This window comes from Osmia bicornis, chromosome 2, assembly GCF_907164935.1.
Source record: "Osmia bicornis bicornis chromosome 2, iOsmBic2.1, whole genome shotgun sequence".
NCBI classification, from domain to species: Eukaryota; Metazoa; Arthropoda; class Insecta; order Hymenoptera; family Megachilidae; genus Osmia; species Osmia bicornis.
The window spans coordinates 10112103-10129063 of NC_060217.1; the positions used below are offsets into that span (position 1 = coordinate 10112103).

At 35.0% G+C, this 16961-nt stretch overlaps 4 protein-coding genes across 7 annotated transcripts; 1 reads left to right on the forward strand and 3 right to left on the reverse strand.

Moving 5' to 3' along the window:
• Nucleotides 1-1333: 1333 nt before the first annotated feature.
• LOC114874781 lies at nucleotides 1334-9324 on the reverse strand. The gene is made up of 5 exons (XM_029184389.2): nucleotides 8698-9324; nucleotides 6505-7167; nucleotides 5008-5269; nucleotides 4808-4915; nucleotides 1334-4006 (listed from the first exon to the last, which is right to left on the reverse strand). The coding sequence occupies exons 1-5, from the start codon at nucleotides 8701-8703 to the stop codon at nucleotides 3264-3266; spliced, it is 1782 nt and encodes a 593-aa protein (XP_029040222.2). The 5' UTR covers nucleotides 8704-9324; the 3' UTR covers nucleotides 1334-3263.
• Nucleotides 9325-10964: 1640 nt separating this feature from the next.
• Nucleotides 10965-13886, reverse strand: LOC114874777 (protein spaetzle-like). Of its 4 annotated transcripts, none has more exons than XM_029184381.2 (7): nucleotides 13823-13886; nucleotides 13440-13539; nucleotides 12928-12994; nucleotides 12704-12828; nucleotides 11906-11965; nucleotides 11704-11807; nucleotides 10965-11418 (listed from the first exon to the last, which is right to left on the reverse strand). In XM_029184381.2, the coding sequence occupies exons 1-7, from the start codon at nucleotides 13861-13863 to the stop codon at nucleotides 11211-11213; spliced, it is 705 nt and encodes a 234-aa protein (XP_029040214.2). In that variant the 5' UTR covers nucleotides 13864-13886; the 3' UTR covers nucleotides 10965-11210. The 4 variants fall into 4 exon arrangements, with proteins under 4 accessions (XP_029040214.2, XP_029040217.2, XP_029040215.2 ...); XM_029184384.2 differs by lacking the exon at nucleotides 13440-13539 and adding an exon at nucleotides 13134-13301 and having other exon boundaries at nucleotides 13823-13854; XM_029184382.2 differs by lacking the exon at nucleotides 13823-13886 and adding an exon at nucleotides 13607-13816.
• A 93-nt stretch (nucleotides 13887-13979) lies between these two features.
• On the forward strand, nucleotides 13980-15647 carry LOC114874778 (PEST proteolytic signal-containing nuclear protein-like). The gene is made up of 3 exons (XM_029184386.1): nucleotides 13980-14102; nucleotides 14679-14881; nucleotides 14950-15647. Exons 1-3 carry the CDS (start codon nucleotides 14066-14068, stop codon nucleotides 15190-15192), a joined length of 483 nt encoding a protein of 160 aa, XP_029040219.1. The 5' UTR covers nucleotides 13980-14065; the 3' UTR covers nucleotides 15193-15647.
• Nucleotides 15644-16663, reverse strand: LOC114874779 (40S ribosomal protein S26). Its single transcript, XM_029184387.2, has 3 exons — nucleotides 16558-16663; nucleotides 15799-16107; nucleotides 15644-15718 (listed from the first exon to the last, which is right to left on the reverse strand). The coding sequence occupies exons 1-3, from the start codon at nucleotides 16558-16560 to the stop codon at nucleotides 15686-15688; spliced, it is 345 nt and encodes a 114-aa protein (XP_029040220.1). The 5' UTR covers nucleotides 16561-16663; the 3' UTR covers nucleotides 15644-15685.
• Nucleotides 16664-16961: the final 298 nt, after the last annotated feature.

Below are 16961 nucleotides of genomic sequence, written 5' to 3' on the forward strand. Positions count from 1 at the left end.
CAATTTCTGTAAAATAACAATGAAATTAATTTAATGGAAAGTTAACGATGTGACTAATAGTTAGTTCGATACTAATCATATGCAAAATACTATTTATTAATTCCTTGGGAAACTTCTTTTTATCGGAGGACAGACAAAGGAACAGCTTCTCTCGTTAATGATAATAATCAACCATCGACCGACTATCCTTTTTTTTTTGTCATATAACGGAACTAGTTTCTACATTGGATAGACGGAGCTATTAACTTGATTTTTCAATCGTAACTACACGAGTAGTGTATACTTACTTGTCGTGAATCGTGTGATTGTTGTTTATACTGTAACGGATCACCGTTGTAAAATTAGGATACGATTAGCGATTAAGCTAACTCATTTTAGCTCGTATCGATTTGAAATATCATTGCAACTGCGTTTGCTTTCAAACTGACAAAGATCCTCCCTCAATAAAGCCGTTACGGTAAATGAAATTAATTTATGAACAATCTTCAAAGATTATTTAAGAATTAATAATTTATCAAGACACCTACAAAGCGATAATAATTCAATGAACTTGAAACTATTACTCACCTTCATCGTGTCGTTGTTCTCCAACTAACGGGTCTCCTCGACGAATAAATATTTATCTTTCACCGGTGATAAACGTCCTCGCTGATAGAAAAAAGAAACAAATTAGAAAAAATCAAATATACCCGGAAGTTAGATCACAAATAAACGAAGACGAGTAAACGCACGCGGTGATTGGACGTTGAGGAAGCACTGCGTGTTCTGCACACAATTAGGTCATTGTCCTTCATTTATACTCGCAACCGGCGAACGTATCATCGAAGGCCGAAACGTTGCCTCCTACCTTCTTCCGATGGATAACAGCTGGTACGAAACAAGGAACGTAATCGGGAAAAGTCATGGGTTCCATGAAATTAACAGGAATTCCCAATTCCATGTGTTATTCGGTCATCAAGATAGAATCCCAGGGTTCCTGATTTTCTTCTGCAAATAATACATGGAACAATTATTTTATATTTCTCTATTCCTGTCTTTTTTTTATATTTTGCTACTTTTATTAATAATAATTAAATATGTATCCTATGACTCTTGGGTGTCCAAATATATTAAAATGAAAAATAAAAAATTATTTTGATGAATTTAATTCCTCTAGTATTAAATAATAAACAATCTTTGTTACTTTTTATTTCTGTTTATCAATATATCAATTATCTGAAAAGATCAGACAGCTCGATCCAGTCTTCTTGTTACGAGAAAAGAATTCGATGACTGAAAAGTTGATTTCTGATTGTATCACGGTATTTGCAGGTGGACGGATGGATGGATTCGATCGAAGACCGGTCAAACGCCGTTTCTCTCCATATCCTGCTACTGGATTCCCTCGTGAGAATTACACCTGTGTGCGTGGATACACGGACCAACGTGTGTGATCCAGTGACCCACTATATTCATCGGTGCTACGTGAGTTTATGACTAAAATTATGCGTCCCTCCATTCAATCTTCTCCCAAATGGAATACTTTGTACATTGCTTTTTGCCAATTACAGTACAATTGCTTGAGAGACAAGTAAATTGGATCTTCCAAATTTCACAGTCTGCAGAAAATGTTTAAGCATTTCATTATTTTCTTTTTAATATAAAATAAGTTACGTAGATATAAAAAAGAAACAGTGAATTTTGAATTTTATAACTGTTCAAGTAATAGTGGAAAAGTAATACCTATTAAATCTGATGGATCTATTGATTGGATAATGGAAAATTGGATACCACTTTCCAGGAATTTATGGAATAGACGTTGTCATTTGGGTTTGGAAGTTCATTGCACCCTCAGTGGAATTTGATGAAAGGAGATCGAGGTTGAATCTTGCTCCAGACGTTTTATTTCGTGTATATCGTTCATTGCACCTTCAATTTTCACCATTCACATCATTTTAAATAATGATGCAGCGAACTTTCTTTCTCTCCTGTGTCAGCACATAAATTATAGTTTCAATCGTTTCCTCGGTAAAATAAAATAAAGAAATAATATGTAGTTCCTGTAACAATAGACAAAACAATTTATTCGAGTCTTCCATAGGAGTAACAAAAATTGAATTATTAATAATCATTCCACTAGCAGAATAACTTACATACCGCGGTATCTTAATAAGGATAACATTACAGAATCTATAATTACAAATTCCTACTAGCGACAGAATAATTAGAGAAAAATAAAGTCATTCTTATTATTATGGCCTTCTTGGTTGCATTTAAGATCAACTTAACATTTCTAAATATTAATTGGATTTATACACGGTGAATTATAATACACTTCCATCCATCATAATCATCCATCGTTAATCAAATAATCCTCCCATCAGTGACAACAGCCAAGGAACAAGAGTCATACCTTAGATTAAAATTATACAAAAGTATATGATACAAAAGGTATTCAGCACGTATCACAAGGCAGATTTAAGAGAGAATATATAAAAAAATATATTCTCTACACTAGCACAACATGCTTGTAACTGTTCAACGTCCATCGGTCCTTAATTTGCATTTCGGACCGCTTTCTTTTCCAGAATAATTTCAGGAATATTTCATCCAGTGGTAACTCCCACCAGGGACGATCTGCGATGGTTTATGGTCTTTCTTTTTTCCATCAGGCGAAAGCCGAGACACACGCACGCACAGATAGGTAAATGTTCTTCAGCTTTCAATTCAGCTCCTCGTGCGAAACTTCCATTACAGTCTTGGATTTCTGTTTAACACGTTCGTACCGAAGGTAACAAGCGCGACTCTATTACTGTAGTCTGTTGTGGGTAGACAAACCCATGCTGGATGGAACGTGTTAAACACTGCTGCTGGTCAATATCCATGATGTATTCTGAACCCACTTGGGTAGAGGTAGGATCCATAAGAGTAGATCACTGTAACAGATATTAATTCAAGATGAATGCAAAAATTTAAGAGAAATTTTATTAGCTTGCTTCGAAGCATTCTTCAGCAGTTTAGTTACAGAAAGCAACGAGGAGAAGCTTACAAATTACAGGAAGCTGTGATGGCTTTGCGTTTCGCCTGGAAAGCAAGGAGTCTAATCTCAATTCAATCTCTATAATAATGGTATAACACCTTTTCCATAGTTGATAACTTGGTTACCATTATCATCACAATTTCTGTTAATCCTACTTTGCCAGAAGTGAAAGAAACACAGTAATATTCATAGAAAAACCAACAATCGCATCAATTCCAATTACCTGTGGCTACAGTGATACACTCTACCCATGGTGTTGTCTCATACGATGCATCTCATTGACTGATCTCCTTCTTTGAGCACTACTTCTTCTTCTATACCAAGGATTCGCATGAAGATTACCAAATGGTTGAAGCAGTCCTTGACTCTGCCAGTAAGGTGTCAATGGTTTCAACAAGGGTATCTTCAAAGGTTCTTGAAATTGAGAATAATTAGGAAGCAAAGGTAAACTTTGAAAGTTTCCATTAGGTTGCAACTTGGACAGGTCAAAAGCATTTCCATGTTTCAGTGGAGATAGTTTGACAGTCTGTATCTTGGGATCTACGTCGATGGATAGACTGGAGTAGACAGACAAATCGTTGCTTGAAGTATCTATATTAGGCAAATCAATTCCTTTGTTGGGTAAGGCATATTGAATATGTATCGGTGGATATTCTACGCTTTGCTGAATAGAAAATGGACTATTAAGATTGAAACCAGAATTCAGAGGAGGATAAAGAGGATAAGCTTGAGTCTTTGCGGGCTCGTCCAATGAATGCTGAATTGGAACCTCGTAGCTGGACGGTGGATGATCAGGATGACCAGAATCCATGACCAAATGATTCTCTTGATTCTCCACGTGTTTTTCGGGCAATCCAGGCGGTGGCCCGTTGTAATTCTCTTCAGGTTGGGTCAGAGAAGGTTTCTTAAAGTCCGTGTCCAGGAGGTGATGATCGTGTCCGTCCGGTTTCGTCGGTTTCATGATCAGAAGGCCCGCTTGGTCATCGACTGTAAACGTGACGTCTGTCAGTCGGGTCTGAATATCAACATTTCGTTTCACGGAATTATTAACATTTACTTTTAATTAAATAATATTGTTTCTTCCAAGGTACTTCAATTTCTGTTCATGAAACGAAACGTTAAATTTATTGTCATTATTAAAAAGAAGAGATTTTCTATTAAAGAAGATTGAGATTTTTATAAAGGGAGAATATCAGTGAAGAAATTAAAATTAAATGAAAATTATAAGAAAATGGATTACATACAGGTGTGATGACCTGATTAAATTAAACACAAGTGGAAATATATTAGCTCTGAATTTTGAAAATCGCTGAAGCGAAGATGTCTCACGGAAACGTGTAATTTGTAAAGCACGAAGAAAGTATTATTCATCCTTCAGACGTGAAATTCAGGAAAGAAGCAATAATGTGAATAGAGAGAAGTTCACATGAACGTCGGCGAAGTTCAAAGTAGCAAAGAATTCCCAATGTCATTATGAGAATGCCGTACCTCTTGTACCGAGTTCAAGGAAAGTTCTGGAGAATAGTATCTCGTTCGAAAGTGAAGATCGCTCTTACTTTCCTTATTTCAAAACGTGCAACAACCTCCACCGGAACACTGCGCCTCTCACCGAATTTTTACCAAGCAGGTACTCTCGATGCATCAATTGTACTAATATGTTTTAAACAAAAACTAGATAAGTAGTAACCACTTCGCATGCATTTCACGCTAACCACGTAATTACTGCATTCTAGGCATCAGATTTCTGAGATTAAACAGCATACGACGGTAATGACTTGAAAGTCTTACCGTCCGAGGATGATTCGTCGTTCAAATTTGCATGGTAATCGTGGTTTTGTTCCGCAAATTCCTCGATACTGGGTGGTGGTCCATCGTAAGTTTCTTCATGATCGTGACCTATTGTTTTATAAGGTAAACGAATAGTTTTAATTTAAATTAATCAAACTAAAATATTTAGAAAAATTGAACTGCAATGTTTAATGCCTTACCATTTTCGTAGGGATAACTATGATGATGATACTCCGGTTGTGGATGATGGGCAACATTCTTCACGATATTCCGACCTAATGTTGTGATCGCTTCCCCTGTTTTAGTAATCATTTTGCCCTTGGTAGAGACAAGATAACCGCTTCCTTTCAGTATCTGACCTTTCAATGCGATCACACCTCCGCTTATCGCTTTCACCGCTTGCATTAACGTGCTAATGATCACCTTTTTGATGTCCCACGCGCCGAACGAGTCATCGTCGTACTATCATAGAAAAATTCAGTTAACATAAAAGATTCGGATTGCAATGAAATTTCATTTATACTTTATTGAATATTCAAAGATTGTTTGGTACAAGCTGCTTCTATTTATTCTAACGTTAACACTACTTGTATCTTAAGTGTAATCTTTGTAAGTGCTTTTGGTACTTATTTAGCTGGTACTTAGTTGATCATTAACGCCCATGAAATATTTTGTTTAATTATGCAACAATAGTGAAACAGAATCATAAAAAATTTGTTCAATAATTTTTCAGATTTAATATACTGAAGACCCATCATCAATGGGCCACGTCGACTTATCATCCAGTGACCCATTGGTGAGTCACTCTGTCCTGAAGAATGGGTCATTCTGTCGTACGCAAAGCAAAATTCAGTCGGCGACAAGTTCGACCCATTGATGATAACATATCACGGTCGACCTGTTTCGTATCAACGACTACGGAATAATTATGATTCGCAAATTACAAATTCCAGCAGGGTATTCGTGAAGCGAATAATCGTTTCGAAAAATCTGTACCAACGGACCAGTTCGTCCGGATCCTACAAGAGTAAAAGTTATACTTCTACTGCAAAAAAAGAAACAATGACGTTTATAAATTTTTATCGTGAAATACTTGTTTGAAAGATTCTATGATTTCATAGAGGCGTTCGAAGAAGACGAGAACCAGCTAAGATTTCCCTCCTTAATTGCAACCTTGACGACCCAGATAATTATTTTCTTTCGTGCAGCTAATACATTGATCTATCGTTTCTACTCTAATGTATCGCTATTGGAGGGCGAATACAGTTGAATTTCGTGGCGGGTTCGTTTACAGGATCGAAATTGAATGTTTTTACAATCATCTCGTTCGCCTTGACCTTTTTTGTGAAAGTACTCTTGCGTTATTTCAATATATATATATGAACTTTCTTCGCTTTCACTCGCGAAAAATATTTAGACCTTGATCTTACATCAAGATCATGGGTTATTTCATGAATGGTTGCTTGCGACATAGAGTTTGCTTAGTTAAAAGGAAGCGTAGAGAGAGGAGTGTCCCACCACCTGCCATGTTTGTCCATATTCTTTATTTATCAAGGAAGAAGATTTTAAGTTAGACTCTGAGTTTTCCCATAAAGTGAAGACAAATGATGGAATTCCCCTTCTTTTCTCTCTGATTCTAGCCAAAAGCGAACGTGTCTCGAACCCGGAAAATAACATTCGAATGGCTACATAGTTACCGAATAGGTATGCCCGTATTCCGGTTTTTTATGACCCGAATCCGAGCTCGAGGAAGAGCTGGACGATGCACTCGAAGCAGAGACCGAGGATGATCCTTTCGACGCGCTGCTGGAGGCGCTGACAAGACCACCGATTATACCATTGGCTATACCGCCGATCAAGCTCCCGGATCCTTTCAGGATACCTCCAGAATCGGATCCTGAAGATTCGTGATTTTCTCCATGATCAGTATCGTATCCTCCATAATGATACCCGTCCGGAGGATGATCGTATTCCTCGGGTCCGCTATAATCGCGTTTGGATCCTGATCTCTTGATCCTATCCTGCATCATCTGTATGTATTTTGGATCACCTAGGAGCTCGATGGTCGCTCGATCAGCGCCGATCCTCTTCGCGATATCAATCTGCATATTCTCTGGGAGAAGTTTGTAAATTTCAAAGGCTGTACGTTGTTCTCTCAATATTCTATTCGCATCCTTGGAGGCATTGTCCAGCAATTGCCACTGTTCGTCGGATGCTTTCTTGTCTGTCGAGGTCCTTCTATACGGTGCCAGGCGTTCCAGCTGAGCCGAGGCTCGAGATAATAAATCTTCTTTGCTGGATTCTCTGCTCTCCGTGAGGACGAGGATGGAACAACAGCAGAGGACGACCAGTGGCAGGATCTGAAAAATACGTGGAGTTAGAATTTTGAACTGTCTGCAAGGAGATTAATGAGTATTACAAGTGATAATGTTATTATCAACGTTTCCAAAAATTCTAACAAAATTGCAAATTTATGAATCAGTCAAGCATGGATTATTAGAACGCGAATGTAGCAAGTGGAGCGGTTCTTGGTGAAAGTCATAGCTTTGCTTTAGAAGATGTTCATATATGTGACCGTGACAAACATTGATCTTGACAGAATTATTGGTTTCATATAAGAGGAAAGAAGAAAGAAGACATTGACGAGAAACGACCGGCAAAAGGACCAAAAAATAAACCAACATCGAAAGTCTACGCCTATTTCTATGTACAAATTTCTAAGAAGAGGTGGAAGAAGTAGAAGTTTCTAATAATCTACAATCCATACTTTCACACAAACATATTAATTACAAAATAATATTAATGAATTGATTATAGCTTACATTGAACCCTGTTCTATTTATGTCACTAAAGAATTATTAGCTAAGTCAACATTTCTCAAATCATTTTCCATGGAATACGATAAAGTGTTTAGTGAGAAATTGCTAATTTTTTTCACGTTTTCAAATGACCATCTCGAGAACAACGAATATTCACGGTCAGACGAAAGTGATCGAAGCGTCCTTGCTCTTGGACTTGATATAGTGTCAACGCTCGACCCAGTTTACCATACGCTCTTATTCAGACTCATGAGCTACGATTTCTAAAAAGCGGCAAGCAAACCGGCATAATATCGCCTTGTATGTACAAGTATCACCTGGAGCGAAGAACGTCCTATCCTTTCAAAAGAAAGGTATCCTTTCATCGTTTCCGGTTACTGTGTCCATTTGTTACTCATTCAAATTCCAGTACCAGCGATAAATCAATTTCTTTTCCTCTCTAAAACGTTCATTGGAATTCGTCGAATCTGCATTTCATGCGAGTTGATTCTACTTTCACGGAAGCTGTTTTTTGCTAGAAGAACAAATTTCCAAGTAAAGAAATCCTGTACCTGTTGACTACCTGGGTAACAGGAATACTTTTACCATCGACTGAGATAAAGATTTGTGACTTCTTGAAAAATGTTATGTTATCAAATTTGGAAAAATAGGAAAAGTGATCGGTGACCCCGATGACATTCTAAATGTTAAGCATCGGAAACGATAGAAACGCAATTTAGTTGCGGATAAACGATCTCTCGCTAATGGCAATTATCTTCGTCCACACTTTTACGTTCAGAATGAAACAGAAGCGAAGAACTTATTTTCCCCATTGTTGAGAAGAACGAGTTTTACTTTCACGTGGGTGTTAACCGCGACGCCATCCACTTTCAATTATACCACAAGATGAATCCTACAGATACAACTTCTTTTTCGAATCTCACATCACAATCTTATTAGACACCTTTGAACGAAAAATGCTCGGTTGAATAAATAAGAATTGATCTATAAGAACAGATAAATTAAAAAAAAATCACACTTCACACATGGATAAAAATGTATTTGATACACAATGATGTTGCGATGGAGTACCTTCATGGTTGACTTTCACGGTAGATCGGTAAAAGGATCACGGCACTCTCACTGAACTCACTGGCCATCGCCATCGAGTATTTCCTCTCTTTATACCGACTCCCACCTTTTTACCTTTACGGGAGAACGTTGGCCGCTTCGTTATTTTTCTCCAAAATTCAACAGTGATTCTTCGTTCTAAAATAAGAAAATAATTAAATAGTATAGTAACAATATAAGCTAGAAAATTGTATATAATAGTACAGTTACCTTTAAACTTACAAAAATTCATCAAATATTAACGAAGACGTCTATTCTTCATTTTCCTGTCCCATGTTTTAAAATTCACTGTACATCCTGGAAAATTGCCAATCATATCGTTGACTCACTTTCCTCGGTTGCCCTCTCAAAAGGCAGACGAGTAAAACGCGACCGAAATTCATACGTTGTTTTATACCAAAATACTCTGCAAGAGAGGAACAAGAACGTGCCGTTTTATCCACGTGCTCTTAAGTCAAAGCAGGCTAATGAAAGTACTCATTCCAGTGAAATGCAATCGTACCCATTGGAATAATGAATAGCCAGGTCTGCTCGATAAAAATCGTGCTCGATTGTTTTCATATTTTCCCTATTCCCGTTTAACCGAACGTGGACAGCATAATTATAGACGTTTCATTTAATGACATAAGTTAAGGCTCGTTAGGCTTGCTAGTTCGAATGGAAAACTGGTAACGATTCGTGCAAATTAAGTAAAAACGAATGTAGAACGAAGTGTGGTTGCGAAAGACTCACACTTTTCCTATCTGGAAATCTATTTATACGGAGTGTCCCATTTTAATCTATCCATGTTTTGCGGAAAATCTTGCGGTTAATAAGTTTTGTTTAGATCAGGGATGAGCAACCCGCATGCGGCCCGCTACTTTCTTGTGCGGCCCTTCAAAGATTTCACATTTTTACTTTGAAAAATTCCTAGTGTCCTGCAGCCTCATTGTACCCTAGGCGTGTTAACTTAATTTTGTTAATAAAGAGATAATATGAGTTCATCATTCAGTGTTTGTATTATCATAAGTTTCTTACACGTGGCCCGCATAACATTTTTAAATTTGTAACTGGCCCGTTGTAAAAAAAGGTTGCTCATCCCTGGTTTAGATGGAAATTCCTTGATGATTTCAATGACCTCTGTTTCTGATGATGACTCTTGCTCTGAGTAAGTTCGTCTTGAGTATGTGTTAAAAGTCGTCAGGAATTGTATGCCCTTATCTCCTACAATTGGGCATAAAAAAAAAGGAAGTGGTGATTATCGTGTTAGGGAAATAAAAAGAAAATTGATCTTTAAAAATAGCGATCAAGTAAAATACATGGTAAAATTATTAGTTCAATTCAGAAACCCTACGTTCCGAATAGTTCGAATGGAAAGCGAGCAAATCATGCATCAACTATTATTATTTGTATCCGGCTGTATATAATCAGGATAAATGAACATTCTTACATGGAGACAGAAGAAAAATTATCAATAATGGCAGCAGGGTGATTATACTGAATGTATCCCTTGTAACAAGTTCTCACAAATTTGATGTTCGTTTCCTGACTGTCTCCTTATTTAATTTCGCTATTGTACTATGTATATCTTAGCAGACTGGTCAATTTGATCGTTATTACATTTACGTAAGATATTAAGGGAACGATCACTTGTCCAAGAAAATAAAAGAAACTTGCCAATAATTACAGGAAGTCGTGTCTGCAACATGAAAAGCATATCGTGTGTCTGATAGAGATAAGATTTTTTTCTACTAAACACGTTGCCTGTGCGATATAAAAGTTTATAGACTATTAATCACCTTATTTCTTTTAATTGTTTCTCAATTTTTAAATGAAAAGTAGCAACATGTAATACATTGACAGGAAACAAATTGTTTTTAAGCGAGAGAAATCGCCACACTATGATGCAGCAGTATGGGTTCAAGTCGAAACGAGGAAGAATAAGAAGGTATGTGAAAGGCGTAGTTTTAGAACGATATTTAAACTCGATAAAAAATAAAGACTTCAGTGAAAACTGTAACGCGTATACCGTCTACTAAATTGAAAGTAGAATATAATAAAAACTAATTATATTCCTTGATATAGAAAGCTGAACACATTATTACTGATAAGTAAACTGTCCAGCGTAGACTGATGAAAAACATCTTTACACTCCAAACGATAAGTATTCATTATTACGCTATGTCGCACCTGGAACACGAAAGAACAAATCATATTAATCATATTCGGGCAATGAATAACTCGTTTATTTAAATCACGTTATTTTCATTTTAAGAAAACTACTATGTATTATACATAACCAGTACTAGATTTCTATTAGGTGTACAAATTAATTCGGTACCTTTAACATTACGCCTTCTCAATTACTATTTGAAAAGTGGCGCCAGAATACAATAACAATAAAAATTACTTTAAAAACTGGAGTTAGCATAACTTTATAAAAGTAAATCTGCAATTAACATAATTAATTTGTACGCTTAGTATATTTTATATCGTCAAACTTTGCGTTTAAACGATTTCAAAAATACATCGGCTCTGAATTCGATATGACAGCAACAGCTAGCTGGAAATCGGAACGATTCGTGATATATCGAACCGTTCGCTGAAACTGCCAATAGTTGACGATATATGTATTTTTGTTTGCATTTTGTGTAGTAGCCCTCAGCGAAATCGTCAATCACTCTACATTGTTGGCCTTCTTCCCTAGAAAATTATGAAATTGATGATTTTACGAAGCTTAAGACTGTCACAGTACATTAGCAGGGCCGGCCCTGAGATTTCGGGGGTCCGAGGCGAGCTCCGAAAAAGGGTCCCTTTACATATATGACATAAAAAAAAGTACCTCAAATAAAATTTATAAAATTAATATTAAAACTTGTGTAACTAATTTAGATTTGCATTTACATCGATTAATATTCAAGTAAACATTACTCTTCTTGTTATGAGGGCCCTAGACCTTAGGGGGCCCTGTACATTAGCTATGCTTACCGGCATTTTTCAATGCGTACACTCTGCCTGAAATCCTCCTGATTCACAATGTATTGCCATTCAAAACTTTTAGTTTCAGCAGATTTTGGAAACACTACTTGCTCCTAAAACAACAGCGAAAGTATCACGCTCGTGCTTCTATTAGGGTTTAATATTATTTCAAGTACAACAGGATGTATGCTCCTTCTTCAGTTTAATTTACCGTTGATACACAAAGTGGTTCCTCTTCGGGTATGTCTTCATCTCGTTCATGTACGTCCATCTGTTAAAAAGAATGCAAATGAACAATTACGAAATTTAGATATGTAGTATTAAAGTATGTGGTGATTAAAGTAAGATGTAATTAACACTTTGTAAAAGTTACGCGAGTGTAGGCATTGATTTTTAACGCTTGGTAACTTCATTAACATTTAATTATCTGCTGTCATGAATTATGTTTCCGCGTTTATCACAAATGAGGCCCATTCTTGAAAATTACTTCTTTTAGTCTTCATTATTAATGCAAAAAAATTACAAAATGTACCCGGTCGATAACTCCAAGGAAATAAATAAAAATTTCTAGCAAGTTTTAAATTTCGCAAACTTTCTCTTCACATTTTGAAGATTCTTCCGGTATGTATATAAATTCGACTTTTAACGTTAAATAAATTATTCATTAATTACAGTAGAAACTAGGGCCGGCCCTGGGCCTAGGCAGACTAGGGCCCCCATAAGACGATTTTGCATCTAAGAATGCAAGAAGAGTAATGTTTATTTGAACATTAATCGATGTAAATGCAAATCTAAATTAGTTATACAAGCTTTAATGTTAATTTTATAAATTTTATTTGAGCTACTTTTTTAATGTCATATATGTGACGGGGCCCTTTTTCGGAGTTCGCCTCGGACCTTCGAAATCTCAGGGCCGGCCCTAGTAGAAATAAAATTTTCATTTGTTTTATATACATATAATATTATATAATATTAGGCTAATAAAATTCCGCTGAGACCACTTACGAACCTCATCGATGTTTTCATAATTACGTAGGTGAGGATTCTTCTGCAGGGCATTGAACACTACCTCCGTTGGATAATGCGGGGTAATTTCACAATAAGTCGTGTTTCTGCATACCGGAGCTGCCTTAACTAGAAAATTGTGCAATATTCTTTAAAAAAGCAATAATAAACATAAAAGTCAAAATAAAATTTAGACGATGATATCTAGGAAAATTATTTAAACGATACCTTGCGAAATTGATTCCTTTGATTCGTCTGAGGATTCGAAAGGTTTACCACGCGTTTCGAAAATCAGCTAAAAAAAATGTCAACGTCAAAACGATAGTAAATAATGTAAAAAAGTTCAGTATGTTTATTACTAGATTGAATAAAAATTACGAAAAGATAACGGTGATATGTGCAAATGTTATTTATTTAAAAAATATTCAGATTACCATTAGAAGAATAAACCAAAATACCACAGCAGACATTTCAATGGCTCGATTCTCTTATTTCTATTTTTGACGACTGCTGAGTGGATTACCGAAAATAATATAAATTTTTGATTTGGGAATAAATCGGAATGATAAACACAGGGAGCCATCTAATCTTATCGATGAATTCTATAAATACGTATTGTTAGTTTATTAGGTAAAAGTATTGTATAGATAGATGAGCGATAGAAAAAGTGAAATGATAATATTGTGTTAAAAGAAAATAACAAATTCATCATTTAAATGAATAATAGATAATAATCTCACCATCAAGAATATTCCGTTAAGTAATATCTTCGAATCTGTTTTTTGTTTCATCACACGTGTAGATAACGAGAACTTCATTGTTACTTTCGTTATCTTTTCTCTGAATAAATCGTTAACTGCGAATCATTCTTATTAAATAAATAAATACAATGAAAATGATTCCTTACTTCCTTCCATAGTTTGAAATTCTATCGACGGTTATTCTTTCTCAAGCAATTGTTTTAAAGAAGAACACTTGCTGGTTACAGTACTCGTTGTAAATGTATTTATATATGTATAGATGATGATAATAGAGGTTAGATATTATAAATGGAGTATGGAATGATTAATATTTGATCATTTTTATGTTTAAATAATAATAAATGTAATATATTACAGTTTACCTGACATTTATGAACGTTGAGGAACTAAATTTAAATTTCATTCGGTATCCTGTGAAGTTAAATATAACTATGCAGGTCGTTGCAATATAGGGGAAAATAAGCAGAATATACTTTCTGAAATATCCCTATTGAAAGAAGATATAGTTACCAGAGTGAAGTAAACTACAGTTACTGGCATTTACTGGCGTTAAACTGCTCCAGTTCAGTGGATTTCGCATTGCGTCCTAAAGAAAATCAGAAAGAATGTCGAAGAGGAATCCAGGGGACGAATATAGAAAAGGTTTTATTCATTTTATTTATAATCGTATCAATTACATTAGGTAAAAATAACATTTACTTCGTGCCGTAACAGAACGTGTACAGTACTCTCTTCTTGATTTGTTTTCGTTATTGATTTCATGTCTACAGTCTCTGATTATGAGAACAGACAATTTTAAACATATATAGTTTACAAAATTGATTGTGAAACGGTTATAAGAGGAAGCAAAGTCTTTTGAATCGTATTTCATCATCTAAAACTTGTTTCTTACTTTTCATGTACCATTTTCGGGTGTGCGCATCCTACAACCATGTGCCAAAGGATATAACATATTAATAAAAACGGAATGAATGTTAACCTTATGTAATAAAATTATCAAGTAAATATTATATACAGTTATCTCTATTGTTATAAATAACTTCAGGAAATCTATATTACATGCAAACTTGTTCGTCATTATTTGTTAACTTCTTTTGTTTTAAATTAAATTTAAAATTACAAGAAAGTTGTACTGAGCATGTTGCTTAAATGATTTCCGGTTAAAGAAATAATGTTGTTTAACTTGATCTGAACTTTGCCAGTGTTTGACGTTGTCAGGGTCAAGTGTGTACAGAGCAGAGGACTCCAGAGGTGATGACAAAGGAAGGGATCGTTCTCCACTTAGATCGGATGATCGTTGTGAGGCAACCAATTACAGTCAAACCGATGCAAAGAAGCAGAAGCTGACATTTGCATTTGGAAAGAAAGGTGGAACAGAACAGCAAAAGAAGGGCATTCAAATAAAATTAGGATCAACATCGGTATGTAGATAATATATACAGTAAAATGTAAACTGTAATATATTGTTACTTATGAAACAATTTTATAGAAACCCACTGTGAAAGCAACACCGGTACAGAGGCCAACAGTAGCATCTGTGTTCAATACAGATGAAGAAGAAGAACCTGAAGAAATGCCAGCAGAAGCAAGGATGAGGATGAGAAATATCGGCCGTGAAACGCCAACCTCAGCAGGACCAAATTCATTTGGTAAAACAAAGCAAGGATTTTGTGATTCCAAAAAGATCTTTGAAAAAACACTGAAAAAGGCGATGGAAGAAGCAAATAAATGATTTCTTTCTTCCTATATTTGGGAATTATTGTTATTTGTATATTAATTTTAATGAGATGCAACAATTAATAGCGTGATCTTTGATTGTATGATTATATGCAGAATATTTTGATCAATTTTATGCAATTTATTGGTAGAATCTAGATATGAAGTTCTGTTTCATATTAAACGTCACATTTTTGTAAATTGACTGAATATTAACTACTTGGTAATTGTAGCTAATATTGAGACCACACTTGAAATATATCATTTCATTGTGTAAATCATGCGAACGTACATACGTGTAATAAAATTGTATCACATAATTTTTACATTGTTCATTATCATTGTGTTGACTTTAAATTAAATAATAATGAATTGAAAAGTAATTCTTTTCAAGATCATAGGGAAGTTATAGAATAATTTATCTTGTAACTTATGAAGTGTATAATATAAATAAATATCATCTGATATCAATTTTATTATTTATTTTCCTTTAAAATTTATATAATACATTATTTTCTGTTTTGTTGTCCCTGGCGCAGATCCTAAACAAACATAAAAAGTAAAATAAAAATGTGAAGTAATATTAATATTGAATGTAACTTTATATGTTTCAGATAATTACCCTGGGGAAATTACGGACTGGCGGAGTTCTGATACGACGGTTTGCTTTAGACCTGTTACGAACTACTTTAGAGTGGATAGCACAAGATACACAGTAGTGTAACTTGGCGTACAATTTTGGAAGCTGGTATGCAGAATAAAAGCTAGCTTCTGTTATATCTCTGACAGCAGCTGCTTCTACAATGTTTCGGATAACAAACTTCTTAATTGCTTTATCCTTTGGTACACATCGGGCACAATTGGTACAGCGAACAGGGTTTACATGACCACGGCCGTGTTTAGCTCGTCCACCGTTTCTGCGTTTGCAAGTCTGAAATGTAAAAGAAGAAATTAATGATTAACAATGTCATTAAATTACTAATCATCACTCATCTGGACAGTACCAAGCTATCAAAAACTTATAACATGTTGTACTAGTACTACCGGTTTTATACATTGAGGTTAAGTATATTATTCAAGCAATATTTAAAACACAATGCTCACATTTTAAATTTTATACATTTTATGTATTCTATTTGCAGAATTTATTTATTATTATTACAAAAACAAATATTATATGATTGCAGATTGTGACAACCACATGGTTCGTATTCGCCTAATAGCTCAATGTTTCACAAACATGTCATTGTTTATCTCGAATACACCATTTAAAAATAAGATTAGTATTATTTATTCAACAAATACATCCATCATAGGATTGTACTATGCACAATATAATAAAATTACAGAAATTTCTAAATGATAAATAAGAAATAGTTACCATTTTGTTTCGTTAGCCACAGAAGAAGAATCGGAAACAGCGATTGACGGGTAACACGTGAAGTTGGTGAGTCAAATCAGTCTACTTCCGGCTTCTTTACGAACTAGTCGAGTTTCAAATTCTGCTCGAAGTGCGTCTTTTGCGCGGGTGTAATCTTTATTAATTTCGTGTGTGTGATAATAATTAGGCCTCAAAATAGAAGATCTTCAAACCTACCGTAGAAATCTACTAATAATGGCTGTTATTTCAAGGTAAGATATTAATATTACGCCATATTTGCGTTTGGTATAAGAGCGGCATATCCTTCAAACAGAAGATTTCAAGTATTTCTTACATTACAATTTTCTTGGTATTATATGTATTATATGCATTAAATATACGTATATATGTAATTTATAATTCAT

Excerpts from the sequence above, each read along its gene's own strand:
- LOC114874781 (XM_029184389.2), bottom strand. Across the intron at positions 5,270-6,504 it reads AATACGGGCATACCTATTCG|TACGACGATGACTCGTTCGG; the intron begins GTAACTATGTAG and ends TTTCTATGATAG. Across the intron at positions 4,916-5,007 it reads TAGTTATCCCTACGAAAATG|GTCACGATCATGAAGAAACT; the intron begins GTAAGGCATTAA and ends ATAAAACAATAG.
- LOC114874777 (XM_029184381.2), bottom strand. The coding sequence starts at position 13,863 with ATGAAATTTAAATTTAGTTCCTCAACGTTCATAAATGTCAG. Across the intron at positions 12,829-12,927 it reads AAAGGAATCAATTTCGCAAG|TTAAGGCAGCTCCGGTATGC; the intron begins GTATCGTTTAAA and ends ACAATTTTCTAG. Across the intron at positions 11,966-12,703 it reads ATTATGAAAACATCGATGAG|ATGGACGTACATGAACGAGA; the intron begins GTTCGTAAGTGG and ends TCTTTTTAACAG.
- LOC114874778 (XM_029184386.1), top strand. The coding sequence starts at position 14,066 with ATGTCGAAGAGGAATCCAGGGGACGAATATAGAAAAG. Across the intron at positions 14,103-14,678 it reads AGGGGACGAATATAGAAAAG|GGTCAAGTGTGTACAGAGCA; the intron begins GTTTTATTCATT and ends TGACGTTGTCAG. Across the intron at positions 14,882-14,949 it reads TAAAATTAGGATCAACATCG|AAACCCACTGTGAAAGCAAC; the intron begins GTATGTAGATAA and ends ACAATTTTATAG.
- LOC114874779 (XM_029184387.2), bottom strand. Across the intron at positions 15,719-15,798 it reads CAGTCCGTAATTTCCCCAGG|GATCTGCGCCAGGGACAACA; the intron begins GTAATTATCTGA and ends ATGTTTGTTTAG.